The 22,063-nt window shown below is 42.6% G+C and overlaps 1 protein-coding gene across 1 annotated transcript in view; it reads left to right on the top strand.

Moving 5' to 3' along the window:
- LOC109897508 (PR domain zinc finger protein 5) overlaps window positions 1–22,063 on the top strand; it is a 64,341-nt gene that overhangs the window by 22,250 nt on the left and 20,028 nt on the right. The window contains exons 12-13 of the mRNA XM_020492008.2: window positions 9,435–9,595; window positions 13,400–13,493. Coding sequence (XP_020347597.1) covers window positions 9,435–9,595; window positions 13,400–13,493 — 255 coding nt within the window. The remainder of the gene's footprint in view (window positions 1–9,434; window positions 9,596–13,399; window positions 13,494–22,063) is intronic.

Below are 22,063 nucleotides of genomic sequence, written 5' to 3'. Positions count from 1 at the left end.
CTGAGAGTCCTTCGGGTGCCTTTTGTCAAACTCCAAGCGGGATGTCATGTGCCTTTTACTGAAGAGTGGTTTCCGTCTGGCCACTCTACCATAAAGGCCTGATTGGTGGAGTGTTGCAGAGTGGTTGTCCTTCTGAAGGGAGCAGGTAGCTGACTGGTGGTGGCTATTCAGCAGCCTGATGGTCTGAGGGTAGAAAATATTTTCCAGTCATTCAGTTTTTGGCATGATGTGTCTGAGTGATTAAAGCAGGGAGAACAGGGCATGGATTGGGTGGCTGGGGTCCCTGATGATCTTCTTGGCCCTCCTGCAACACCTGGTGTTTTAGGTGTCCTGTAGGGGAGGTAGTGTACACCCAACAGTGCGTTTGGTTTCCTTATCAGGCTGTGATGCAGCCCGACAGTATGCTCTCGATGGTGCTCCTGTAGAACACTGTGAGGGTCCTCTGACACAGGCCGAATTTCTTCAGCATCCTGAGGTTGAAGAGTTGCTGTCGTGCTTTCTTCACCGCGGTGTTGATATGGTTGGACTATTTCAGCTTCTCTGAGATGTGTGTGCAGAGGAATTTTAAGTTAGTGAGTGTTTCCACAGTGGGCCCGTTGATGAGGGTGGGTCTTGTCCAACCTGGTTCCTCCTAAATTCCCCAGTTTCTCCAGGCAGTACGGGACCATGGACTCATGCTGCTTATGCCAAATCCTGACGCTGCCATCAACATGAGACAACAGAAACAGGGATTTGTCAGATCAGGCAATGTTTTTCCTCTCCTCATTTGGCCAGTGTTGGTGATCGAGTTCCCACTGGAGCCACTTCTTCTTGTTTTTAGCTGATCGGAGTGGAACCTGCTGTTGACGTCTGCTGCAATAACCCAACCGTGACAAGGACCAACGAGTCGTGCGTTCCGAGATGCCGTTCTGCACGTCGGTTGTTTTGCTATGTTTTTTTGCCTGCTTGTTGCCCACCTGTTAGCTTGCACAATTGTTGCCATTCTCCTTCAACTTCTCATCAACGAGCTGTTTTCGCCAACAGGACTGCTGCTGTCTGGATGGTTTTTGTTTGTCGCACCATCCTCTGTAAACCCTGGACACTGTAGTGCGAGAAAAGCTCAGGAAACCGGCCATAGCAGCGAACCATTTTAATGAATTGGGTGGTGTACCTAATAAACTGGCTAATGGTCCCAACTGAACCAAGACTGAAATGATTATCGAGATTATGGAAGCGGCGATATGGTGTATAATACAATTTTGGAATTAATTAATAAGTTAACTGGTGAGAATTTATTTTTATGATGAGAAAACAGTTCAACTGTTCTCCAAAACCTAGGAGTTCTGTTACAGATGGAAGTGACCGCAGGTGTCGGACGAGTTAAGTTTGGAGTAGAGAGTGGAGACCAGTCCAACAGATTTGGGAGTATTCAACCATGGGATGGGTGGCATCAAGGGAATCCCAGGGTACTGCTTATGCTTTTAGATCCGAGCGGAGACTAAGCAACAACAAAAAAGGAAGTCACTGGGAGATGATATGATTCTTTGAGGTCTTGAAAAGTTCCAATACCGAAATGATCAAAGATGTCACTGAGGGTGAAAATATTTCTATTAGACCATTGAGGAAAAACAAAGCCTGATAAGATTAGGTTATTGTTCCATCATGGAGAATGGCTGTGAAAAGGGAATGAGATCATGACATCATGAGATGTCTATTGGCCTGTCTCCACACTTCGACTGCATTAGCTATTATTGGACCCATTCAGAGACAGATGTTTGTTTAACCTTTTAACTTTAAGTGTTTGAGACTTGAAGAGCCCTGTCAAGATAATTTGGTGTTTAGAGTAGTTACGATGTAGAATATTGATTTCGCCTTCCTACAAGAGACCCATTTGACAGCCAATGATATCAATAGATTTCAGATTTAAAAAAAATGTAGAAGATAATAGCGTACTCTTGTGCCCCCCCAAAAGACAAAGGGTGTTATGATTGTAATTAACAGGAACCTTCCTATGAAGGTGGGGGTCTCTGGGGGATACACTGAAATATGATATTATAATGCCTCTGTTACTATTAATGGCACTAAATCATGTTTTTTGTCCTCCATTTATGCACCATATTCTTTTGATTAATCCTTTTTTAAGACGTGAAGCTTTTTAGACTTCCCAAATTTTGACTGGCAATAAGGATTTCTTACAGGTTAATGCACAACCAGGGGTAGACCCACATACATTATGGGAAGTAGCTAAGTGTTGCATTAGAGAAATATTTGTAATTCCTTCTCATCACATCAGATTAAAACACACAACCTTCAGATTTCTTCATTAGAGTGAAATAGTCCGTCTAGTGTTGATGCAAAAGTTTAACTATACTGAAGATGGGAAGGCAGGTAGCCTAGTGGTTAGAGCATTGGACTAGTAACCGAGAGGTTCCAAGATCAAATCCCTGCGCTGACAAGGTAAAATTCTGACATTCTGTACCTGAACAAGGCAGTTAACCCACTGTTCCTAGACCGTCATTGAAAATAAGAATTTGTTCTTAACTGACTTGCCTAATTAAATAAAGGTACAAAAATGGGAAGATAGAACTCACCACATTTCAAATTGAGCCGAAGATGGTGACTAGTTCTAGGGTTGAATGTATTCATTTTAAAACAAGTCTATGAGAACGTGATAATGTGACTATGAGAATGTGGATAGACTGAGTAGGCACAGTGGAACTGAAGCAAACTGAAATGTTTTTAATGTATTGATGTGATTGGCAACAATAACGGTGAACTTTGTACCTCATACCTTTACTACTTTGTATTCCAATCTGTATACCTTGGAGTTTCCTGAAGACTCTAGGAAGATGTTATCTCTTTTAAGTTCCTTGGATCTTCCTTCCCTTTCTGTTAATCAAATCAGTCTATTAGATGCCCCCATCTCCTTGGCAGAACTGAAGACCGCCTTAGATTCAATGGCAAAATCCAAGTCGCCAGGGTTGGATGGTATCCCTCCTACATTATTGTTGGCTGTGTGGGATTTAGTCTGGTCTGTATTACTGGACTCAATATGCCACTCACTGGAGATTGGGAATTTCCATAGGGGACCAAAGACATCTCTTATTTCCTTGCTATTGAAAGGTGGAAAGGACCTGCTTGATTGTTCAAGCTATAGGCCCTTATCAATTTTGAACTGTGATTTAAACTCTTTGTGAAGGTCTTGTCAAAAAGATTAGAGACTTGCATATCATCATCATTGGTTAATCCTGACCAATCAGGATTCATAAAGGGTTGGTTGGCCTCGGACAACATACTCCGCCTATTCCATATTGTAAACTCTGCTGTCCTGATTAGATATAGAGAAGGCATTTGATGGTGTGGAATAGGGGTATTCATGAACTGTTTTGGAACGTTTTGTGTTTGGTTGATCATTTATTAGTGTGATCCGCACCCTATACATCGACCCCACTGGCCGTATCCAAACTGGCCATTCCGCCGGCCCAGAGTTTGTCCTAAAAATATCCACACAACAGGGTTGTCCTCTGAGTCCTGGCCTATTTTCCCTTTCATTAGAACCGCTAGCCCAGGCCATTAGGCAAAATATGAACATCTTGCCTATTAAGATCAAAGAAACAGTCCACCATATCTCCCTGTACGCTGATGACATCTTACTATATTTGTCCGATGTCTTTAATTCTATACCACACGTACTTGACCACTTTAAGGATTCAGCTTTTTCTACGGCTATAAAATGAACTGGTCCAAGTGTATCTTAATGCCTCTAAACCCCACAGCCAAACAAGTGACCCTCTTTACCTATCACTTTAGAATATAAGGGATTTACATACCTGGGCATTCAAATTCGATCCAATTTGCAACTCATGAGGAATGAGAAGAAAAAATAATGATATTGGGAAAAAAAGGTTTTGGTTATAAAAATGAATGTCCTCCCATGTATAAATGTCCTGTTTTCAATGCTTCCCCTTCCTCCCCCATCTTCATTCTTTAAGGACATGGATATCTTGAGGATAATGGGAAACATCAGAGTATTAGTCTCCTTACAATGCCCCAAAAAGTTTGGAGGGTTCTCTCTCCCTTTTAAACTCTACTATGGGGCATTTCAGCTGAGGTCACTGAGTATTTGGCTTGACTCTCCATCTGATGTGCCTTCGTGGAAAATAGAGGAGTCCAAGTCTCATGTAATTAGAATTCAGCACCTTCCTTGTTCTGGGTTAAAGCACATAAATGCCCATAAATGTATTCATTATCAATTTACTAACAGGTTTTATTTTACCCCAGAGCAAAAGTTCAAGATGAAGCCTATGGATAGTGATTTATGTAATAAATATACCCAATCTGAGCTGGGTAATAATATGTTTAGGTTTTGGAGCTGTGTACCAGTGAAGTCTCTTTTGGTTCATTTAGTTAATATTTGAATTGTTATTCTTGGCAGGAGCCTACCTGTTTGCCCATCCCTGCTCCTGCTGGGTTGCAGCCCTAGCATTTAGTTATCTTATGAAGAGAGGCGGATTGTTATGGCTGCAATAACAGCAGGAAGAAAAACGATTCTAAGGAGTAGGTTTGAACCGGGTATTGCCCTTTGCAGATGTTGGTTGCTTATGAACTTGGACATTGCACAGCTGGAAAGATTCACTGCCAGACTGTGTGGGGCCAAGCCCGAAACTCTGGTCAATTGGTCACATGGTATCTCCCACTTGCAAGAGCTAATTTAACAACAATGTTTGGTCGTGCGGATGGGAGATAGCATTGCCATGCTCAGTCTTTAATCTATTTTCCTATGTGGCTCTGGGTTGGTAGCCTTTGAGAATTACATTTGAATAGATCGATTTGTATTTGGAAATACTGAAACATATTTGTCTTTTAATCTGTTTAGAATATTTTTTATTTGAATGTTTTTTTTTGTTTTTACATTTACAGTTTGTTTTCTTCCTATTGAACTATACATATGTGTATTGTATCTTGATACTGTAATTATCTAGGACATGCAAGAAAAACTAAAGTCATTCTTCACAAAAATAAACCCGCAAAATTGCTGAAATAAGTGAATACTGAGATTAAGTGACACAGACATGGAGTACATTTACATGCACACTAATAATTTGATGGTAAACTGATTATGTCAGTAGGCCGAGTATGGCATTACTCACTTAAACACCTTACTCTGCTTATCTTAAATGCCGTAAGGTCATAATCGAAGTAAGCATATGCTGATTAAAACACCTGGGTTTCTAAACATTCTTTCGAGTTGTTAGGGCATGTAGACACCTTAATCAGAGTTGCAGAGGTGTATTTGATCTGCACATGTGCTAGCACCAGCAGCGCTAGCTTCCCTATTTTGCATGAGTGAAGTGAATTTGGGATGAACTGAACAAATTGTATAGTTTCGAACTCAAAAGAATCAAATAGGCTTCCCAAACTAACGGTGGTGGAACTTTTATTTTGATTGGTGATTTTCTGCATTTATCAAAGTCCCATCAGGTGGCCTGATTTTCAGATGTGTCCATGTAAATAAACAGCATTATTAGGGAAATCGTTATTTTTGCAACGCGTGTGTGCAGTAGCGGTGCATGGGTAAAATCACTGGTGAAGCTAAGCCAGAAAAAAAGTGATATTACAACCTATGTCTTGTGATAATTGTGTTTTTTTTTCTCTATAACCTGTTATTTCATATGCCTTGCGACCGTGATACTGTAAATAGGCCTAAAGGCAGAGACAATAATATACAGTGGGGCAAAAAAGTATTTAGCCAGCCACCAATTGTGCAAGTTCTCCCACTTAAAGAGATGAGAGAGGCCTGTAATTTTCATCATAGGTACACTTCAACTATGACAGACAAAATGTGAAAAAAAATCCAGAAAATCAAATTGGGGCGGCAGGGTAGCCTAATGGTTAGAGCGTTGGACTAGTAACCGGAAGGTTGCGAGTTCAAACCCCCGAGCTGACAAGGTACAAATCTGTCGTTCTGCCCCTGAATAGGCAGTTAACCCACTGTTCCCAGGCCGTCATTGAAAATAAGAATGTGTTCTTAACTGACTTGCCTGGTTAAATAAAGGTAAAAATAAATAAAACATTGTAGGATTTTTAATGTATTTATTTGCAAATTATGGTGGAAAATAAGTATTTGGTCACCTACAAACAAGCAAGATTTCTCTCTCTCACAGACCTGTAACTTCTTCTTTAAGAGGCTCCTCTGTCCTCCACTCATTACCTGTATTAATGGCACCTGTTTGAACTTGTTATCTGTATAAAAGACACCTGTCCACAACCTCAAACAGTCACACTCCAAACTCCACTATGGCCAAGACCAAAGAGCTGTCAAAGGACACCAGAAACAAAATTGTAGACCTGCACCAGGCTGGGAAGACTGAATCTGCAATAGGTAAGCAGCTCGGTTTGAAGAAATCAACTGTGGGAGCAATTATTAGGAAATGGAAGACATACAAGACCACTGATAATCTCCCTCGATCTGGGGCTCCACGCAAGATCTCACCCCGTGGGGTCAAAATGATCACAAGTACGGTGAGAAAAAATCCCAGAACCACACGGGGGGACCTAGTGAATGACCTGCAGAGAGCTGGGACCAAAGTAACAAAGCCTACCATCAGTAACACACTACGCCGCCAGGGACTCAAATCCTGCAGTGCCAGATGTGTCCCCCTGCTTAAGCCAGTACATGTCCAGGCCCGTCTGAAGTTTGCTAGAGAGCATTTGGATGATCCAGAAGAAGATTGGGAGAACGTCATATGGTCAGATGAAAACAAAATATAACTTTTTGGTAAAAACTCAACTCGTCGTGTTTGGAGGACAAAGAATGCTGAGTTGCATCCAAAGAACACCATACCTACTGTGAAGCATGGGGGTGGAAACATCATGCTTTGGGGCTGTTTTTATAGTTGAAGTGTACCTATGATGAAAATTACAGGCCTCTCATCTTTTTAAGTGGGAGAACTTGCACAATTGGTGGCTGACTAAATACTTTTTTGCCCCACTACATATTTTACCTAGGCAAGTCAAGTATTTAACTAGGCAAGTCAGTTAAGAACAAATTCTTATTTACAATGATGGCCAAACCCAGACGACGCTGGCCAATTGTGCGCCGCCCTATGGGACTCACAGTCACGGCCAGATGTGATGTAGCCTGTATTCAAACCAGGGACTGCAGTGAAGCCTCTTGCACTTAGATGCAGTGTCTTAGACCGCTGCACCACTCCGAAGCTCGAAATAAGAAGACACAGTGGCAGAATGAATTCAACCACACCTTTGTTTCATCACAAAACCGGAGAGCAACATCTATTCGGTGAAGTCCACAAAGCATATAGCATGTAACAAACAGTTACATAACCTACAGCATGGTCAAGAAAGTTCATGTTTCCTACATTTTCAGATTACTACACTTCTATTGATTTAGAACCATGTCGAGTTACTGAAAGTCACAAAGGAAACAGGAGCTGCCTCCACTATTTCAGCACCATTTCAACATCATCAAAACACCTCTGCTTAGTTTAATACAGTGACAACTAAAAGATACCAAAAACAATTTAGTCCAATCAACGTAAGCTAAATATGATGTGGCTGTCCATGGTTCTGATTTGTCTGTGTGTGTGTGTGTTTGTGTGCGCGTTTGTACAAGTAGACAAAACATGTTGACTCACCCTACTTGTAGAGAAACGCCAATGCCATCCTCCTCTCTTTCATGCCGACGAAACAGTCTATGACTGTTATTACAGTACAGTCTTTTATTTTTTTGTTGTTCTAGCCTACCTTGCTAAAATGCTTGCTCGCTAGCCTAACTTCCTTTCATGAGCAACGTTAGCTAGTTAACATTAGCCTTCTACATCTAGCTTACATCCTCTCAGTCCAGGGGCACAATGTATTTTATGGTCGGATCAGAATTGCTGTTATAATTATTGGCCAGTATGGAGAATAAAGTAAAAACACAAGTTCAAATCCCGATCCCCATCCATGGCTAATTTAGGAAAAGGCCAATTTTAGCTAGCTGGGCCAGCCACCGGAGGACAACACAACGAGACGCAACAATTCAAGTTGTTTCTGTCGATTTAAATATTTCTCTGTGATAGGAGTGAAGCCAAATCCAAGCTGGCATGTCTTGACACTTTTTGTTGGTGCGGTAGGACCATTAACAATTGAACTCACTCAGTTTAGCTCAACAGTAATTGGCTATTATTTAAAACTTTTTTTATTATGGGAGGCCAAATACTCACTGGCTTCCCTTGCGTTCAATGCTGCGGGCGGCAACAATGTCATACTCTTTATGACCAGACCGCATCAGATAGATGGCCTACACATACAGAGACAGAGGGGCTCTGTTTCGCTCGCTCGGATGCTTTCTCCAGTGAGATACATTCAGCCTCTTGCGAATTGAAGAACAATTATGACAACACAGAGACAACATTTCTTGGTAAACATTTTTTGGGGAAACCTGGCTTCCCTTGGCATCCATGAATACACGCCACTGACTGTGTGCATATGACCAATACGCTTTGATTTGACCTTTAAAGTAGGGTCAAATGTCACTCTCTGTGTCAAGCCCTCCACAGAATACCCCTTCAGCTCATAATCAGTCATGTTTGTGAATGACTTAAAACCTCAGCATTAATGAAGTCTGTGTCTGGTTGAGTACCTGACTTTAATATTAATGGAGGGAATGGTTTTATTTCACTACTAGAGCATTAAAGGACACAGGCCTCTACTTGTGTCCTACTTTATTGTGCTGACCATCATGTTCATTCTTCGTAATGGGAGAATGAACACACGTTTGGGGCCAAGGCTCACTCTGCCAAGCATACACGCTCTCCAAACCACTCGATGGAAACCAACCCACTGATCCCTCTATAATGGAAAAAGGCACTTTTCAACAAAAGCCTCTGTTGTATGGAGTCACTTAGTTAAGGCGTAAAGAATAACACCATGCTATAGTCTATATGGCTCTGGTTTGGGAACAGCTGACAGATGTGCTTTTGTTTAATGTCAGAGTGATGTCTGGTGTTTTTAAGTGAATGAAAAATGTAAGTGTTGGTTGGTGTTTTTTATTGCTGTGAAATAAGAGACGCATTCGAAGAGCAAGCAGCTCTGTATGATCAGCGTCGGTCTGTTTCTGTCCTCCTTCAGCCTGGGTTGCTATGGATGCAAGATGAGCATCATTTTTGAGAAAGGGTACAAGGTAAAGGTATAAAAATAAGTACAGTCCAGATCATTTGTAAAGAAAATTGCAGGGAGCAGTAATGTAAGACACAATGTTCTTTAGCCCATACAATTGGCCTGGAGAAATTGTTTTCAGGCCTACTGTGAGTGATGTTTATGCTTTCACAGATACAACAATGGATCCCTCTCTTTCTTGTCATTCTCCCCAGAAAATAAGAGGGTTCAGAAATAAGTGACAGAAAGTTGCTCTTTCTTTACTGTGTTGGGTTGGTCTTTTGTCATTTCTGAAGGTGAGAGGACATTCAAGTGTGACCAGTGTGACGCCACCTTCAAGAGGAAAGACACGCTCAACGTGCACATCCAGGTGGTGCACGACGGACACAAGAAGTACAAATGTGACCTGTGTGAGAAGGCTTTCGTCACCCCCTCTGTTCTGAAGAGCCACAAGAAGGTGAGTTCAGCCAGTCTGACGTACTGTAGAGCCCAGTCCAGACATTGTCAGTCTCTCCTAGAGCAAATCCTCTTTCAAAATAATGACCCTGTATGTTTGTTTCTTCCTACATTTCCTACGTAAGAATATCCTTCAAATGTTAAAGGATAGGTTCACCCATTTTGAATGTTATATTGTTTTTGTGTATCTCTGAGTGATGTTCTATCGATTCCCTGGGTCATTTAATGTTTTCATGTGTATCTGAGTTATAGGGGTTCAAGCAGGTAGAAATATGGCCAGTATTACATACCACCATGGTAAAGTCTCTATCACTACACTGGAAGTTAATAAGAATACGACTTTTAGATAGCGAAAAACATCTATCATACATGTCAGATTTCAATACTGGCCGATGTCTTCTCTCAAATGAGCCATTGAACATACTTTTTAGCTATTATATTTTTACCTTTATTTAACTAGGCAAGTCAGTTAAGAACAAATTCTTATTTTCAATGATGCCCAAGGAACAGTGGGTTAACGGCTTGTTCAGGGGCAGAAAGACAGATTTTTACCTTGTCAGCTCGGTTACAAGTCCAACGCTCTAACCACTAGGCTACCTGCCGCCCTGGAGATAGAAAGGAGATAGAATTAGAAAACAAATCAAATTTTGATAAACTCCCATATCTATTGGGTGAAATACCAGTGTGCAATCACAACAAGATTTATGACCTGTTACCACAAGAAAAGGGCAACCAGTGAAGAACAAACACCATTCTAAATATTATATACAAAACTGTATATAGACATATGACATTTGAAATGTCTTTATTCTTTTGGAACATTTGTGTTTACTGTACATTTTTTAATGGTTTATTTCACTTTAGTTTATTATCTATTTTACTTGGTTTGGCATTGTAAACATGTTTCCCATGCCAATAAAACACCTTAAATTGAATTGAAGAATTCCATAAATCAAGGAACGTATAACTCCCAAACCAGCAGACTGTTGGCCAATCGCGTTCACGTTGTCATGCTGCGTGACGCGGTTGCTAAGCTTACCGTCACACAATGCATTCTCAAAGTCAGTGTATATTTTGAGGAAGGTGCCTGTTGTCACAATTCCAAAGCTATACGATACTACAAATGGCGAGTTAATTATCTCCAATCTCGGAAAAGATTTGTCATGTTATACTTCTTGTTGATGAAATTCATGCTAATGTTGAGTTTTTGAGCTCACATATTAGTGTTAACACTGTAAATTAAAGGAATGAGTGGTTTTGGGTGGATTTTTCCTTTAAAGAAAAGTAGAGAAAATTGACATTTGATGTTTTCTTGTGATCTCTCTTGTATGCTGGACCGGAACTAGGCTACAGTGTATAGTCATCCTCCACCATTGTTCCCAATGCAGCCCAGGAATAATCCGGTCTCTGTTTGTAAATTACACATGGCATTTAGTACATTAGCTCCACAGGGTTTCAAAGCACAGGACAGATCCCAGAGCAGATTACCAGCCTCAATCTGACATTGCCCGCTTGGTTTATGGATCAGATTGAGACCAAACAGTTTCTTGGCACATGGCAAAAGAAACAAATCAAACATAGCATGGCCTTAGCACAGTAGGACTGAAAACAGACAGGCACATGAGTTGTCTCTCGGTCGGTCGGTGTTCAGAGACTGGAGACTGCTGAGAGAGTGCTCGGTTCTGGCAGTGATTAAAGACAGGTAGCTGACCTCAGAAACCTGGCTGGGACTGAACACCAGGTCCGGGTCCCAAATGGCACCCTATTTCCTTTGTAGTGCACTACTTTTAACCCAGGGCCCTGGTCAAAAGAGCCTAAACCTCTGGTTAAAAGTAGTGCACTAAATATGGAAAATGGTGCCATCTGGGACACAACCCAGAACTCTGACTGGGGATCTGGGGAAAACATGGAGTACATAGTGCTCTGTGTGCTGTAGTATACTATACAGAGGACAGTCTTTATCCTCCATTTCCTATTCCACTCATGGCAAAAGACTATGGATCGTCTTGTTCCTGTCATCTGTGTTTGTTTTCCTCCAGGTGCTTTTGTCAGTGTGTTGTCTGGGTGTCCTCTCAGCTGCCAGGTTGATCTGAAAATGAACAGTAATGATGTGTTTCTCTGGCAGCCCTAGTTTAGTCTTCCTCTCAGAACACCCTTAAATTGCCGTAATCATTCTTAAAGGCAGAGATTTGTGTACATGGAGCATTTGTGCGGTGTGTGTGCACTACCTGTACAGTACCTGTACATAGTTTATTCTGCACTGCATTTGTTTGTGTTTATGTTTTGTGTGTGAAAAAATGATGGAGGTGTAGCCAAGTTATTAATGTCACATCCGTACTATTCATATTAAAAGGATGGTGTAATGTTTATGTATAACCCCAATACTTTCCCAAGGTCTGTTTTGGAACATAATGTTCCCCAGTGAAAAATATGAAGCCTTTTATGAAGTAAGAATGCAAACAACAAACCAAACAACTGTACATTGAGGCATCTGGGAGACATCTGTCCGTGTTTGTGTGTCTCAGAGAGGGAGAGTGAAGGAAAGGGTTTATGTAACCTAATGCCGATAGCGTGGGGGTGATGGGGGGGTTGGAGAGAAGAGGATGGTGGAAAGGAAAGGTGGTATTCCTGTCTGTATTGTTGTACTGCTGTTTAAACTGTCACACAGAATTTGAGCTTCTAATAGTTGTGTTTATTCTGGGGAATTTACATCAGGCCAGCAGCAGAATTCACATCATACTTACCTTTCAGCAGGAAGAAAGAGAAAGAAAGAAATAATGAGAGAGAGGAAGTCAAGGAGAATGAAGGAGGAGAGAGAGGGAGGGTGAGAGACATTTAGCCTTGCTGAGGGGTGCAGCGCGCTCCTCTTTTTGCACACATTTTCTGCTGTGTATACATACAGTGCCCGTCAATCTGGACCTCAGAGAAAAGACTGACCTGAGTGTGTTTTTCGAAGCGAGGACAGGAGGAGGGAGAGGGCAGGTCGAGGAGGGGAAGAGGAATGCAGGCAGAGCAGATCCCTCTGGTCTCCACCCTGCTCCTCACCCTCAACCTCCTGGCTCTTTGACTCTAATGATAGGCCTGCTGAATCGTTTGGATTCTTTAATCCAGCTTTCCGCAGAGAGACTGAAACCACCCTAATGTCAGCCTGTAGAGTTCCAATTGGAGAGCTGGAGAGTTCCCACTGGAGAGCTGTAGAGTTCAGAGCTCACAGAGTTCTCACTAGAGAGCAGTGGAGTTCAGAGCCTGTAGAGTTTCCATTGGCGAGCTGTAGAATTCAGAGCCTGTAGAGTTCCAATTGGAGAGCTGTACAGTTCATATGAACACCAGTGTTAGTAACAGTGTCTAGCTCTATCTGCGCCATGCAGATTCCTGTCTAGCACCAGGGAGGTCTGGTCTCTCAGTGGGCACTCCCAGTGCTGAACAGATCTCTGGTTAAATGACTGACATCAAATATTTGTCAGAAGACCACCCTTGAATACACCCTGAAAGGGGGTCGGCTTTGAGGCTTTGTAGCTTTTGAGTGACAATATATATTAAACAACTTTGACAGCTTATCCAACACTTTATTTAAAAAGACGTTGTAAATGGCATATAACCATAGGGCATTTAACTGGAATGGAACCTTTCAAAGTTTCTCTGTTTAGTATCCAAGAGTTTTAGCAGAGCTAATAGTATCCAAGTGGTTGGTATGCTCTAGCAGTGATCATCATGTGCTTTGTAATGAGGGAAAGATGTACCACTGAATGTTACAATTGTCTTTCCTAAATACCGACAATATGTTTTCTGATCTTTGCCGTACCAGACGCACACAGGGGAAAAGGAGAAGATCTGCCCATACTGCGGACAGAAGTTCGCCAGCAACGGCACTTTGAGGGTCCACATCCGCAGCCATACAGGTCAGTGGCCCTGCCATAATAAGACAATATATTATCATCATTGTTTAGTTAAATTCATCAACTGTCATTGAACGTCACATAAAACGGTGTAAGATAAACACCAATCCAGTCTACCAGATCCACACAAGGCCAGTCTGCTCCCCCAGATCCCAGTTGTAACAGTATCCCAAAGTGGATGTTCATTAAATTGCCTTTAACTGGAGAGCCACACATTCCAGTCTGTTTCCTTACCAACAGACTAGCGCAGAGACCTGGCACAGTTACACACACTCCATCTACCCCCTTCTCCCTCCCTCCTTTTCTTTCTGTTTCTCTACATCTACTTGTCTGTTTGGCTCTTGTCTTTCTCCCACTTAGAGACTCTCCCCTACCTATATTTCCTGCTCTCTCCCTATCCTCCTCTTGCCCTCCCTGTATTTGAGATTGAATCCTCACTCCAGTCCACTCATCTTGTTTTCATGCCACAGATACATCAGCTGAAATCATCTCAAACTAAGTAGCTCCCAACAAACAATGGTTGTTTTCTTTCCCAATTCCCTTCATCTCGGGAATGTGTTTGCAGCTTTAGTACTAACGATTTTCCCCAGGCTTTTCTGCCATTGAGATCCAAAGCACACAATCAGTACTATCACATCCTCACTAGGGCATCTATCACTATCACAACCATCACTACTATCACTGACCACCATCCCATTTAATTAACTATGTCTCATCTTCCAATCATAGCTACCTAATCAGGGCTCTAGACTATGATTAAGCAATCAAAATGCCTTTTGACAGTTTTAATGAGCTTGCTCATATATTTATTAGCCTAATCTTTTTATTTTTTACTTCACCTTTATTTAACCAGGTAGGCTAGTTGAGAACAAGTTCTCATTTGCAACTGCGACCTGGCTAAGATAAAGCAAAGCAGTGTGACACAGACAACAATACGGAGTTACACATGGAGTAAACAATAAACAAGCCAATAACACAATAAACAAGTCAATGACACAGTAGAAAAAAGAAAGTCTATATACAGTGTGTGCAAAAGGCATGAGGAGTTAGGCAATAAATAGGCCATAGGAGCGAATAATTGCAATTTAGCAGATTAACACTGGAGTGATAAATGAGCAGATGATGATGTTCTAGTAGAGATACTGGTGTGCAAAAGAGCAGAAAAGTAAATAAAATAAAAACAGTATGGGGATGAGGTAGGTAGATTGGGTGGGCTATTTACAGATGGACTATGTACAGCTGCAGCGATTGGTTAGCTGCTCAGATAGTTGATGTTTAAAGTTGGTGAGGGAAATAAGTCTCCAACTTCAGCGATTTTTGCAATTCATTCCAGTCACTGGCAGCAGAGAACTGGAAGGAAAGGCAGCCAAATGAGGTGTTGGCTTTGGGGATGATCAGTGAAATATACCTGCTGGAACGTGTGCTACGGGTGGGTGTTGTTATCGTGACCAGTGAACTGAGATAAGGTGGAACTTTACCTAGCATAGACTTATAGATGACCTGGGGCAGGTGGGTCTGGCGACGAATATGTAGTGAGGGCCAGCCAACTAGAGCATACAGGTCGCAGTGGTGAGTGGTATAAGGTGATTTGGTAACAAAACTGATGGCACTGTGATAGACTGCATCCAGTTTGCTGAGTAGAGTATTGGAAGCTATTTTGTAGATGACATCGCCGAAGTCGAGGATCGGTAGGATAGTCAGTTTTTCTAGATTTGATTTTGGATTGGAGATGTTTAATATGAGTCTGGAAAGAGAGTTTACAGTCTAGCCAGACACCTAGGTATTTATAGTTGTCCACATATTCTAGGTCGGAACCGTCCAGGGTGGTGATGCTAGTCGGGCGGGCGGGTGCGGGCAGCGAACGGTTGAAAAGCATGCATTTAGTTTCACTAGTGTTTAAGAGCAGTTGGAGGCCACGGAAGGAGTGTTTTATGGCATTGAAGCTTGTTTGGAGGTTAGTTAGCACAGTGTCCAAGGAAGGGCCAGAAGTATACAGAATGGTGTCGTCTGCATAGAGGTGGATCAGGGAATTGCCCGCAGCAACATCATTGATATATACAGAGAAAAGAGTCTGCCTGAGAATTGAACCCTGTGGTTGCCCCATAGAGACTGCCAGAGGTCCGGACAATCATGCCCTCTGATTAGACACACTGAACTCTGTCTGCAAAGTAGTTGGTGAACCAGGCGCGGCAGTCATTAGAAAAACCAATGCTATTGAGTCTGCCGATAAGAATACGGTGATTGACAGCCTTGGCCAGGTTGATGAAGATGGCTGCACAGTACTGTCTTTTATCGATGGCGGTTATGATATCGTTTGGTATCTTGACCGTGGCTGAGGTGCACCCGTGACCGGCTCGGAAACCAGATTGCACAGAGGAGAAGGTACGGTGGGATTCGAAATGGTCAGTGATCTGTTTATTAACTTGCCTTTCAAAGACTTTAGATATGCAGGGCAGGATGGATATAGGTCTGTAACAGTTTGGGTCTAGGGTGTCACCCCCTTTGAAGAGGGGGATGACCGTGGCAGCTTTCCAAACTTTAGGGATCTCGGACGAGACGAAAGAGAGGTTGAAGAGGCTGGTAATAGGGGTTTCAACAATGGCAGCCGATAGTTTTAAAAAGAGAGGGTCCAGATTGTCAAGCCCAGCTGATTTATACGGGTCCAGGTTTTGCAGCTCTTTCAGAATATCTGCTGTCTGGATTTAGGTGAAGGAGAAGCTGGGGAGGCTTCTCCTGGGGGTGGAGTAGCCAGGAGGAAGGCATGGCCAGCCGTTGAGAAATGCTTATTGAAATGTTTGATTATCATGGATTTATCAGTGGTGACCGTGTTACCTAGCCTCAGTGCAGTGGGCAGCTGGGAGGAGTGCTCTTGTTTTCCATGGACTTTACTGTGTACCAAAACTTTTTAGAGTTAGAACTACAGGATGCAAGTTTCTGCTTGGAAAAGCTAGCCTTTGCTTTCCTGACTGACTGCGTGTATTGGTTCCTGACTTCCCTGAACAGTTGCATATCGTGGGGACTATTCAATGCTATTGCAGTCTGCCATAGGATGTTTTTGTGCTGGTCAAGTGCAGTCAGGTCTGGAGTGAACCAAGGGCTATATCTGTTCTTAGTTCTGCATTTTTTAAAAGGGGCATGCTTATCTAAGATGGTGAGGAAATTACTTTTAAAGAATGACCAGGAATCCTCGACTGACGGGATGAGGTCAATATCCTTCCACGATACCTGTGCCAGGTCGATTAGAAAGGCCTGCTCGCAGAAGTGTTTTAGGGAGCGTTTGACAGTGATGAGGGGTGGTCGTTTGACCGTGGACCCATAGCGGATACAGGCAATGAGGCAGTGATCGCTGAGATCCTGATTGAAAACAGTGGAGGTGTATTTGGAGGGCAAGTTGGTCAGGATAATGTCTATGAGGGTGCCCATGTTTACAGATTTAAGGTTGTACCTGGTGGGTTGCTTAATGATTTGTGTGAGATTGAGGGCATCTAGCTTAGATTGTAGGACTGCCGGGGTGTTAAGCATATCCCAGTTTAGGTCACCTAACAGAACGAACTCTGAAGCTAGATGGGGGGCGATCAATTCACAAATGGTGCCCAGGGCACAGCTGGGAGCGGAGGGGGGTCTATAGCAGGCGGCAACAGTGAGAGACTTATTTCTGGAGAGGTTCATTTTTAAAATTAGAAGTTCAAACTGTTTGGGTATAGACCTGGAAAGTATGACAGAACTTTGCAGGCTATCTCTGCAATAGATTGCAACTCCTCCCCCTTTGGCAGTTCTATCTTGATGGAAAATGTTGTAGTTGGGGATGGAAATCTCAGAATTGTTGGTGGCCTTCCTAAGCCACGAATCAGACACAGCAAGGACATCAGGGTTGGCGGAGTGTGCTTAAGCAGTGAGTAAAACAAACTTAGGGAGGAGGCTTCTGATGTCGACATGCATGAAAACAAGGCTTTTTCGATCACAGAAGTCAACAAATGAGGGTGCCTGGGGACACGCAGGTCCTGGGTTTATCTCCACATCACCCGAGGAACAGAGGAGGAGTAGGATGAGGGAAAGGCTAAAGGCTATCAAAACTGGTCGCCTAGAGCTTTCGGGACAAAGAATAATACCTATTCATACCTATTTTGTTAAGGACTTAGTCTAACACCATTTTATTGCCAGCTCAGATCAACTCAAACTCTAGTTTCCAAAAGCATAAAATAAAGAGTGTGGGGGGATGTCTGCAAAAGTGCATACATATGTACAGTGCCTTCGAGAAAGTATTCAGACTCCTTGACCTTTTCCTCATTTATCTACACACAATACCTCATAATGACAAAGTAAAAACAGTTTTTTAGAAATAAAAAACGGAAATGTCACATTTACATAAGTATCCAGACTCAGTACTTTGTTGAAGCACCTTTGGCAGCGATTACAGCCTCGAGTCTTCTTGGGTATGATGCTACAAGCTTGACACACCTGTATTAGGGGAGTGTCTCCCATTCTTCCCATCCTCTCAAGCTCTGTCAGGTTGGATGGGGAGAGTTGCTGCACAGCTATTTCCAGGTCTCTCCAGAAATGTTCGATCGATCTGGTTCAATTCCAGGTTCTGGCTGGGCCACTCAAGGACATTCAGAGACTTGTCCCGAAGCCACTCCTGCATTGTCTTGGCTGTGTGCTTAAGGTCATTGTCCTGATAGAAGGTGAACCTTCACCCCAGTCTGAGGTCCTGAGCGCTCTGGAGCAGGTTTTCATCAAGGACCTCTCTGTACTTTGCTCTATTCATCTTTCTCTCGATCCTGACTAGTCTCCCAGTCGCTGCTGCTGAAATAACTCCCCACAGCATGATGCTGCCACCACCATGCTTCACCATAGGGAAGGTGCCAGGTTTTCTACAGACGTGACGCTTGGCATTTAGGCCAAAGTGTTCAATCTTGGTTTCATCAGACCAGAGAATCTTGTTTCTCATGTTCTGAGAGACTTTAGGTGCCTTTCATGTGCCTTTTATTGAGGAGTGGCTTCCATCTGGCCATTGTACCATAAAGGCCTGATTGGTGGAGTGCTGCAGAGATGGTTGTCCTTCTGGAAGGTTCTCCCATCTCCACAGAGGAACTCTAGCACTTTGTCAGTGATCATCGGGTTCTTGGTCTTTTCCCTGGCCAAGGTCCTTTCCCCTGATTGCTCAGTTTGGCTGAGCGGACAGTTTTTATATAGACAGGTGTGTGCCTTTCCAAATCATGTCAAATCAATTGAATTTACCACAGGTGAACACCAGTCAAGTTGTGGATACATCTCAGGGATGATCAATTGAAACAGGATGCACCTGAGGTCAATTTCGAGTCTCATAGCAAAAGGTCTGAATACTTATGTAAATAAGGTATTTCAGTTTTTTTTTTTTTTTAGCAAAAAATCTAAAAAACAGTTTTGGCTTTGTCATTGTGGGGTATTGTGTGTAGATTGATGAGGGTTATAAAACAATTGAATACATTTTAGAATAAGGCTATAACGTAACAAAATGTGGAAATGAATACTTTCCAAGTGCACTGTATGTGCTTGTGTGTGTGGCAGTGTGGGACATGGCTGAGTCTGGTTTGTATTTATATCTAAACAAAAGAGCGGGCCATGGGGGAATGCAGGGGGAAGGGTGGGAGTGGAGGGGACACCTCAAAGAAAGAAAGGAGGAAGGAGAGAAAAGACCACTCCAAAGAAAGCATCCAGCAGGATGACCCTTGACCCTGACTGGCTGTAAATCTGTCCTCTCATTCTATAGCCCAGAACTCACTCGCCCAAGCTTTTGTTGTTTCTTGAGTAAAGAAAAATAAGATTGAGGAAAAGTGTGAGTAGTTCCCATAAAAAACCTTGACAATGCTCATTTTGTTCTCTCACATTGATGAGTAATTGGTTGGGCATACAGTTCTTTCCAGAGTAATTTGAAGTGTTAGTTAGTGTAGCATATTACATTGAATATACATTGGATGCTTAGTATGGGCTTACAAAGGATTCTGTATGAACTGAATCAGTGGTGGGGGTATTTTAATTGGGGTAGAGTCCAGTGGCGGTCGGTGCCATTTAAGATGACGGAGGACGCAATTTGTTTTTCATGAGCATGGCCTTATTTCTATTATAACATATTGGATGACTGTCATTCATATTCCATTCACCCAGTTCAATGTAACAGCGATAGGTTTAGGCTACTACATGATACTCAAATTTTCCCTGTACCCATCACAAGGTTGCTACAACCTAGCCTATGAATGAAAGTTTACTACGTAGGTGCACAGGTCGAGAGAAATTTGAGTAATCAAGGTGACAAACATTGACACATTCAATACCGCCGTGCACACTCTTGCCTGCATCTAGCTGATCTAGGGTGTAATTATTAGTCACAACAGTTGACAACGAGAGTGTCTATTGGACAAATTTAGGTATTTTTATCCCCGTTTTTGTTCCGTGTGCTTCTGTTTAGGAAAAGAATATATGCAGAATCGTCGGAATGAATACACCCCTGATCTCACGCAAATACAGTTCACTTTCATAGCAGACACATGCATACAATACAGAATGATCGCTGTAGAATTTATTCTTGCATCTATGCACTCTCCTCATCTTTTCCCTTCACTTGTGGAATTCAGTGCACAATACATCAGTTGTCTGAGACCAGGCGAAAAAACCTTTCCAAGCCAAACCTTCATATCATAACCGCTAACCGCTACACACAGCCTTCATCATTGTCACCATATAATGTCATAGCCAACATAGCTACTAGAACTAATGCATTAATAAACCCGCTACAATCATGCAGTACAGTCACAAAGGCATTTAGCAGTTGCACCGGCGGGCCCCGTTGGCAATACATCTATAAAACCAAACGCTTACCTTGACTTGGAAGAGTTCCAGTGTTGGATAGCCAGCTAGCCAACATAGCATCCCTCTCTGTTTGAGCCAAGTGTTTGAGTAGGCTTAACAAGCTAGCTGCATTCCCTTACTAAGTATGTGAAAGTTAAAAAAAACACCAACTATGAAATACAGCTAGCTTTCTCCATCTCTCGCTTCTCCTTCATTTTTGAAGAAATTAATTTGTTCAAAACTGTTAAAAAATGGTCTCTCTTTGAGTCAACTTCTCATCACATTTTATGCACTGCAGTGATACCTAGCTGTAGCTTATGCTTTCAGTACTAGATTAATTTTCTGATCATTTGATTGGGTGGACAACATGTCAGTTCATGCTGTAAGAGCTCTGACATGTTGAAGGACGTCCTCCGGAAGTTGTCATAATTACTGTGTAAGTCTATGGAAGGAGGTGAGAACCACAAGCCTCCTAGGTTTTGTATTGAAGTCAATGTAACCTGAGCAGGATGGAAACTAGCTGTCCTCCAGCTACACCGTGGTGCTGCCCTACAGAGTGCTGTTGAGGCTACTGTAGACCTTCTTTGCAAAACAGTGTGTTTTAATCAATTATTTGGTGACGTGAGTATATGAAGTATAGTTTTATCTAAAACTATCTTACATTTTTCTAAAATTCCCTGAGGAGGATGGTCCTCCTCTTCCTCCCATGAGGAGCCTCCACTGGTAGAGTCTCTCTTCTAGTTGTTTGACTTCCCTGCAGGGAGGAAGATGGAGGAGTGACTAATAAATTGCTAGATGTCTGGTTGGCTTTGTTAAGTACAGTTAAAAAGCAAGGTGCTGAAAGACTAGTGTTGTCTCAGTACTCCACGACGTATGGTTTTGTCCATGTGGCTGCTAGTTCTGTAAATAAACCTTTAACGTGGCTCCTCTTCCTGTCAATAATCTCTTTTTAAAGGAAGCCTCCAGCTGAGGTTAAAGGCCCGTGTGTCGACAGTCTCTCTGGATGGTACAAAGTTAAACGCCTGGTATTGTTTGTTTTTACATTGTCCCCACACAGGAACAGCACAGCTTCACTTATTTACCTGGTAAACACTAATCACACAGGATGCTTTGTGAGGTTTTTCCTCACAGCGATTTTCCGTGAGCGGTCACTCAACACTCTGGTCATCAATGTTTCACTGGTCATGGGGAAATTGTCTATGTGTTTGGCCATCACATTCATTTTGGATGTGGTTTGGCTAACACGGGGTTTCATGGGATTTAGCAGATTGATTCCCACACCTTCTACCAGCCAGACGGACAGGGTGGGACTTCTCCCGAGAGAGTGTACTGCTGACGATGTCAAGCCATCCTGGCGAGTGGCAACATCATTCAACTTAGAGAGGAGGGAACCTTCCCTGCCACTCACAATCAAACTCCATGTCTGGAAATCCAATTATAACTTATTTCATTCTAAACTAAAGCAAAGAGGGGGACTCCCTCATATTCTCATTAGCAGGTGATTCCAGAGAGTATGACTTCCAGAGAGTCCATCCCTTATTTGATGATTAATGTTGAGACTGGTGTAAATGCAAATGACCATAAATAGATCATAGGTCAGTGTGACAGTTTTCTACAGTGTGCAGTGATGTTGTATGACAGTCCTGGGGTTGACCAAGGTGCTTACGCCCAAGGAAGTGTTCACAGAACCCAGTGCCCACTGAGTGTCACTGACATCATAGCACGTCATAGTTTGTCGCTCACAAATT

This window comes from Oncorhynchus kisutch, linkage group LG10 (assembly GCF_002021735.2).
Source record: "Oncorhynchus kisutch isolate 150728-3 linkage group LG10, Okis_V2, whole genome shotgun sequence".
Lineage (NCBI taxonomy): Eukaryota > Metazoa > Chordata > Actinopteri > Salmoniformes > Salmonidae > Oncorhynchus > Oncorhynchus kisutch.
This window is presented reverse-complemented; position numbering and strand designations above follow the sequence as displayed.